Raw genomic sequence first — 7,452 nt, forward strand, 5'->3', positions numbered from 1 at the left:
ACCGGAACGAAATTAATCATCCTTTGCAGCTTGATTGTTCTAGACTATGAATGCGAGTCTAGTCTATATGCTCCGGAGCTTGCTAGATTGGGGGTGGAGCCGAGCCAGCGGCAATTGGCAAAGAATGCCCTCCTGAGCACCATGCGAGTACACAATCAGAATGGTGGTCATAGAAATAGGAGCAAATTCATAGACTATAAAGCCTTCGTTAACTTGGAAATTGTCCTTTGCGTGCGCATATCTAAATCCCCGGAACTTTGTATTCTAAACTACTGAACTGCTTATCATGCCTCCTAGATATCTAAAGAAAGGGTCAGCAGCCGAAAACTCTACCAATACCCTCTCTCTTGAAGTGGGTTCCATTGTCAAAGAAGTCATCGACGACATTCGGCAGAATGGCGATGATGCTGTTCGAAAATACTCGGAAAAGTTCGACAAGTGGTCGCGGCAATCGTTCAAGCTGTCCAAGGAACAGATCGACGCTGCGATAACTGCAGTTCCAAAGCACACGATAGAAGATATCAGGCAGGTGCAGGCAAATGTCAGGCAATTCGCTCAAGCTCAGAGAGATTCTATTCGCGATTTCGAGCTCGAGACACAACCGGTAAGCAGGAATTACCTGGGCACCCTACTCACACCATTTGACATATCGTAGGGCGTGTTTTTAGGTCAAAAAAATGTTCCTATTGCAGTTGTTGGAGCGTAAGTTATGTGTTCGTGGTTTTGCCCAGCGGGTGATTGACTGGCAGTAGATATATCCCTGGTGGTCGATACCCCCTTTTGGCATCGGCACACATGACCATCCTTACCGCAAAGGTCGCCGGTGTCCCGCATGTTATAGGTGCCACTCCACCCATCGCCGGCCAAATACCAAATTCTACTGTGGCTGCAATGCATATGGCTGGGGCTGACGAAATATTCATTCTTGGTGGTATTCAAGCCGTCGCAGCTATGGCCATTGGAACAGAGACGATTCGCAAGGTTGACTTCATCGCCGGTCCTGGCAATGCTTTCGTAGCAGAAGGTAAAAGACAGCTATTTGGAGAGATCGGTATCGACCTGTTTGCTGGACCAACTGAGATTCTCATCATCACCGACGAAACAGCCGATCCCTTTACCGTTGCAACTGATATCCTTTCCCAGGCAGAACACGGCCCGGACTCGCCGGGAATCATTCTCACAACTTCTGAGGAAGTAGGACGAAAGGCAATAGCGTTCATTGACGAACTGCTGAAAGAGTTACCGACCGCGCCGCTAGCAGGAACATCATGGAAAGCATATGGAGAAGTAATCGTGGTGGACTCAATAGACGAAGCATGGAAAGTGGCCGACGAGATTGCGAGCGAGCATGTTCAGGTCTTCACCAGGAACCCAAGGGATGCATTGGAAAAAATGTCTGCATATGGCGCTCTGTTCTTGGGTGAGAACACCTGTGTGTCCTATGGTGATAAGGTATGTCTTTATTTGATCTACCAAAGCTTTTTCCTAATATCTTGGTTTTAGTGCATTGGAACAAATCATGTTCTCCCTACAAGGAAAGCGGCAAAGTATACTGGTGGACTATGGGTCGGCAAGTTCTTGCGAACTTGCACCTACCAGGAAGTCAAGAACTCGGAGGCCAGCGGAGAGTTGGGTCGTCTTTGCGGAAGGGCGGCCAGGGCAGAGAACTTCGAAGGCCATGCCCGTTCGGGAGATCTAAGAGCGCAAAAGTACTTGAAGGATGAGTATAGCTGGATCAGAAAAGCCGGAGGACCTTCGGTGACAAAAAGGGCGATGATCTAGGAAGAGATGAACATTTGTATGGAATTCATAGTGTATCACATCCTACGATTTACTTTCGTCTCGTTATAGAAGTATAATATTTCTTCCTATAATATTCTTTTGAAACAAGTGCTAAAGCTCCACATGAAACTTAACCCAACCCCTTGGTGTGGACGGTGAAGCAGAAACCTCCAAGAGCGTCAATTTCATGAACATATATGGTCTTCGTTATATGATCGCTTATGAGGTTCACGCATCAAGTCATTTGTAGGTGCACAGCAACCATCTCTACACACTGCTGACTCAACCAGTCCAGCGCCAAGACAGAGATCCATCATTCAATCCTTTAGATCTGGACTAAACTGCTTTCTGAAAATGGGCCACCCTTCCGTGAGTCAGGGTGGCGGAAGTCCAACTTAAGGTGGAGCTAATGTGGTCCCGATTCTTGCCCCCACTTACCCTGCCTCTTTTCCCGCAATCCCTCCACCCGCTTATCCCCGGGTAGTGACCCGTGGTATGGCGAAGAAGCGAATCATCTACCGCAGGTCAATTACCGCGCAATAGATTTGTGGTACGATAGGCTCTAAATTGAGTCTCAAAGACACTTTTGATTGAGAGCTGCCGTCTGCTAACTCGGACGCCTCTACCGAGAAGCCTGGTTTGACATCACACGATTATCTAGCATTCGCCTGAAGCAAGGTGACGACCTTGAACGAAGCAAACGGTATGACTGGTGGACACAACGGCGCACCGCCGAACACAGCATTGAAGGTGTTGGTAGTAGGTGCTGGAATCGGCGGGTTGACGGCAGCAATCGCGCTTCGAAAAGAGGGACACGATGTACAGGTATGTCTGAACCTCCCTGGCTCTTAGAATGCGTATACTAAAGGAGAAGTAGATACTCGAGCAATCAGATTTTGCGCGTGAGGCTGGTGCTGCCATACACCTGGCACCAAACGCAAATGGCGTGCTTCGGCGCCTTGGAATATTCGCAGAGTCCTTTGGAGCAAATTGCATGGCCAGGGTGCGTCATATAAAGACCATCGCACGGAATACTCGAGACTTACTTTCAGTTTCAGTTGACCGAGTATACCTCAACAGGAGAGAAGCAACGCTCCATCGACCTGCAGGAACCCAACAAGCAGTGGCAGCACGTAGGTTGATCCTCTGTGTAGTGAACAATCCGCGCAAATGTATTACTTACATTGTATTACAGCCCTGGCATCTTGCTCATAGCATTGACCTGCATAACAATTTAAAACTTGCAGCAACAGATCCCCACGGAAGAGGGTCAGTCCAACTTTACACATCCAGCAAAATTGCGAACGTGGATCCTGCATCAGCCACTGTCACTCTCGAAAATGGAGCCCAATTCAAAGGCGATCTTGTTATCGGAGCAGACGGAGTGCACTCGGTGGCCAGGAAATCTATCCCAGGAAGTGACGTTAGGCCGTTCGGCAGTGGGAAGAGCGCTTTCCGCTTCCTCGTTCCTCGTAAGCTTGCGGAACAAGACCTCGTGACACAGCAGTTCGTCCAGAATAACGGAGAGCTTCTTATCTGGTACGCGAATGATCGTCTTATCATCATGTATCCGACTTCCAATAACACCGTTCTAAATTTCGTCTGCGTCCACCCGGAGGCAGAGACTGAGGAGCAATCAGGCGAGAATTGGGACCAGGCCGGCGACCTTGATTTGCTGCTTAAAGTCTATTCAACCTTCTATCCAGCGGTTCTGAAGTTGCTGGGCAAGGCAGAGCCTGGAAGTATCAAGGTTTGGAAGCTTCTAGACATGGATGTCATTCCGAGTTGGACAAACAAACGTTTGGCACTCCTGGGCGACTCCGCTCATCCATTCTTACCGCACCAAGGCCAAGGCGCTGGGGTTGCCATCGAAGATGCCGCGGCACTAGCAGTGGTTCTTCCCATGGGTACAAAGCCAGAGGAAGTTGCAGAAAGATTGAAGCTATACCAAGACATCAGAATGGAAAGGGCTAATAAGATCCAGGAATATTCACGCCTTGCTGGCAGAGACTTGGAGAGTCAGGTAAATGTCGACAGTAAGCTTGCAGCCTCCTCGAGCGAACTTCATGTTTCGACTAACGCACCTAGTGTACGGCTTCACAAACTACAACTTTGGCCATGACGAATACGACAACGCAACGCAACGGTTCCGTGAATGGCAGTGGAAGCTTATGCCAAACCCATATTGGCGGATGCCAATTGCCTTCGGTCCCATGCCTGGCCCTCGTCAAACACATCTTGGTGTGCCCCGAAATGGTAACGATTCAACATTCACAACTGCTTCCATCAAATTTAAGACTTCGCGGACACTTCTCCAAAATCTGTTCCCACCTGGTCGGCGGGGCTGGCGCTTCAAGAACCCCGGTACCGTTGCATATGCATCATTCTCTCAGACCACTCTGAACAAAATGGAGTGGCTCGGCGGTTCGGGGTACAACCACATTGGCCTCTACATCCATGGAGTAGAATACGAAAAGAAGGATGGCAGTACTGTTGACGGTTCCTATCTGCCTATTCTTTTTGAATCCTTGACAGATCCCATTGTCTCAGGACGGGAGGAGCTCGGTATGCCTAAGCTCTATACCTCGGTCGATATCTATCGCCGCTCCAATTCATACCGCATTCGCACTGGATGGGAAGGTGCCCTCTGGGGCGACTTTCATCTCGAAGACCTTGCAGAGGTAGACCCTTTGTCCGAGAAAGGCGCCATCAGTGGCGAGGCAGATGCCGGCATTTTGGCATACAAATATATTCCGAAAACTGGTTTCCGGAACAAGGGCATGGCTGCCGAGGAACATGCCGTTTGGGATCGGTTTGCTGCAGCGACAACAACGCCGAAACCACAAAAGATCTACAAAGCGGGCAAGGCTAGCTTCAAGATCGATCCCTTGAACTGGGAGGAATTGCCAACGCTGCATCATATAATTTCAAGATTAGCTGAGCTGCCTGTGTATGAAGTTGTCGGCGCAAAGGTAGTCGAAGGTATGGGAGTCCCTGATGTTTCTACAGCAGGGCCAATAGAGTAGGCAGTATAATAGCTCTAATGCTAAACTCTATAAACTTCTATTTGCTACTGTATTATATATTTAGAATTAAAGGCCTTAGATACTCTCTCTATTTCTTATTTATTTATATAAGAAGTATAAAAGCTATAATGTACCTTATGAGTTAGCGAGCTACACGAGTTAGCGAGCTACTTTTGCTAAGCCTCTACTAAAACTACTCTATTCTAGCGCAAAATAGCCTACTTTAGCCCTATATAGTATAAAGCAAGATGCAATATTATTTAGAGTCTACTTCTACTACTTTCTTATACGTATGCGCATTATATTTAGTCTTATTATACTATCTATACTACCTTTAAGAGAGCTTACTTACTTTAGCGCATATCTACTTCTTTGCTTTCTTCTTATTACTATACGCACTAAACTTCTTTAGAGTTATCTATTAAAGACTATCCTTAACTATTAAGGTTCTTTCTTTCTATATACGCTTTCTTTTATATAATTTATATTATATAATAGGCTTATTAGCTACTTAAAGCTTAGTAATCTTCTTCTGCGCTAATACTAGCTTATGCGCAATAATGTACTACCTTCTTTAAGATCTTCTTAAAGGCCTCTATTATAGATATTAGTAAGCTATCTATATACCTCTAAATTCTTGCCTTTATAAGCGTTAATTATAATCCTAATTTAAGAGTATTACTTAGAGTTTATAACTGCTAGAGATAGTCTTTAATAGTAAGTAATAGTAGAATATAGATATAGATATTAAGAGTTAATATAACCTACTCTAAGTTAAATAAGACTAATCTAGCGCCTTAAAACTCTTCTTAGATATTACTAGAAGTAATTGCTGCGTTAAAGGCGCGCTTAAAGCATAGTAGAAACTTAAGTTTTATAATATATGTAATTTAGTTATATATAAGCTCTTTAGCTTAGCATCTATACGCCTTCTTTAAAGAGGCAAAATAATCTATATTAAGAAGCTATAGAAGGTGTAATAAGTAAGAAAGCATATAGATAATAATAATCTTATTATTCTTATAGTATTACTAGAATTTAAGCAAGTTATAGCTCTTATAGCTATTAATAATAAGTAGCTAATAAGCGCCTATAACTCTTTTCTTTATATACTTATTAAAGTGCTTTAACTACTATAGACTAAGCTTATTTATTATCTAGCTATTTTTAGAAACTGCAATAACTTAATTATAAGGTAGATTCTTCTTCTTATACTAAGCTAAGAGATAGTAGCAGCTCTTAAAGATAATAAAGAATAGAATAGCCTACTCTATTACGTTAACGCCCTAGATAACTATTATTTACTCTTAATTACTCTATTATACTATCTTTAGCTATCTTTATTACTCTAAAGCTATAATAACTGCTCTAGTTAAGATCTAGCCTATTATAAAGCTAGACTTATTAAAGTTATATATATTATTATTAAGGATACTGTGCTTTGCCTTTATATTCTCTATAAGCTAGAACTAGTCTTATATAACTTTAGAATTCTTATAGAGAGCTCTCTTATAGTTATATTTGCAATTAAACTTTGTTTAGAGCTTAGAGCAGCGTTTAATAAATATACTAGGCTAGTTTAAGCTAACTTAGCTTAGACTGCGCTTAGCGCGCAGAGAATTAGCTATATTAGCTATAGCTATAAGCTTAAAAGAAAATTTATGCGTAACTAGCTTAAGTATATACTTAATAACTACGTCCTTCTTAGTTAGAGTTAGATTTGTTAATTTAGGCTAATAATCTGCCTAAGAAGGTCGTCTAGCGCGTTAATAACCTAGAGTTACTTAAAATACGTTATAGATAGCTATAGCGCATTGCATAGAGAGTATTACGTCTTATTTAAGAGCTTAGAGAGTAGTCTATATCTTATATTTACTTAGAAGCGTCTATCTAGTACTATTATTAAGGTATTATATAGATAGAGTAGTTTTAGTAGAAGCTTAGCAAAAGTAGCTTGCTAACCTATATAGCTTGCTAACCGTATAAGATACGTTATATATATTAAGAAGAGTAAAGCTCTTAACTATCTACTATAGAGACATAATATAGGTTAAGATTATACTTTTTTTCTTAATTTTTTTAACTTTTTATATAATTTCTAGAATATTTAGCTCTTATAGAGTATTAAAATATATAATAAAGCTTACTATATTTATTAAAGTCTTTAGTAAATTACTAATAAAAGTTATATATTTTTAGTAATGCTAAGAAAAGTTTATTAACCTAGGTTAATAAAAAGAATTTCTTATAAGTATATAATCTACTCTATATAATAATATAGTATATAAAGAAATAGATATTATACTATAATACTCTATAGAACTAAAGATTATATACTTAAACTATTAGTATTCTAATGCTATCTTTATAAGTAATATTTTACTACTCTTTTTATAAGTTAATTTATACTACTTTTCTTATAAGTTAATTTATACTATTCTTTTTATAACTATACTTATAGTATCTTATTTATAAATAATTTTCTAATACTCTATATATAAGTAATATTATATACTCTTTCTAGAGATAGAGAATATTATACTATAGTTTTCTATTATATTATAAGATAATTACTAATATATTTAACTAGTAAGCACACGCCTACTTTTTCTTAGCATCTATAAATACTAGTACTATCAAATAT

General features: G+C 40.9%; 2 protein-coding genes across 2 annotated transcripts; both read left to right on the plus strand.

Moving 5' to 3' along the window:
- Positions 1-286: 286 nt before the first annotated feature.
- Positions 287-1,782, plus strand: SNOG_07871 (hypothetical protein; the record flags this gene model as incomplete). Its single annotated transcript, XM_001798146.1, has 4 exons — positions 287-604; positions 693-702; positions 842-1,452; positions 1,549-1,782. 4 exons carry the CDS (start codon positions 287-289, stop codon positions 1,780-1,782), a joined length of 1,173 nt encoding a protein of 390 aa, XP_001798198.1.
- Positions 1,783-2,487: 705 nt separating this feature from the next.
- Positions 2,488-4,808, plus strand: SNOG_07872 (hypothetical protein; the record flags this gene model as incomplete). Its single annotated transcript, XM_001798147.1, has 5 exons — positions 2,488-2,607; positions 2,660-2,785; positions 2,835-2,915; positions 2,978-3,818; positions 3,871-4,808. 5 exons carry the CDS (start codon positions 2,488-2,490, stop codon positions 4,806-4,808), a joined length of 2,106 nt encoding a protein of 701 aa, XP_001798199.1.
- Between the last annotated feature and the right edge of the window lie 2,644 nt (positions 4,809-7,452).

This window comes from Parastagonospora nodorum (genome assembly GCF_000146915.1).
Source record: "Parastagonospora nodorum SN15 chromosome Unknown scaffold_11, whole genome shotgun sequence".
Classification (NCBI taxonomy): Eukaryota; Fungi; Ascomycota; class Dothideomycetes; order Pleosporales; family Phaeosphaeriaceae; genus Parastagonospora; species Parastagonospora nodorum.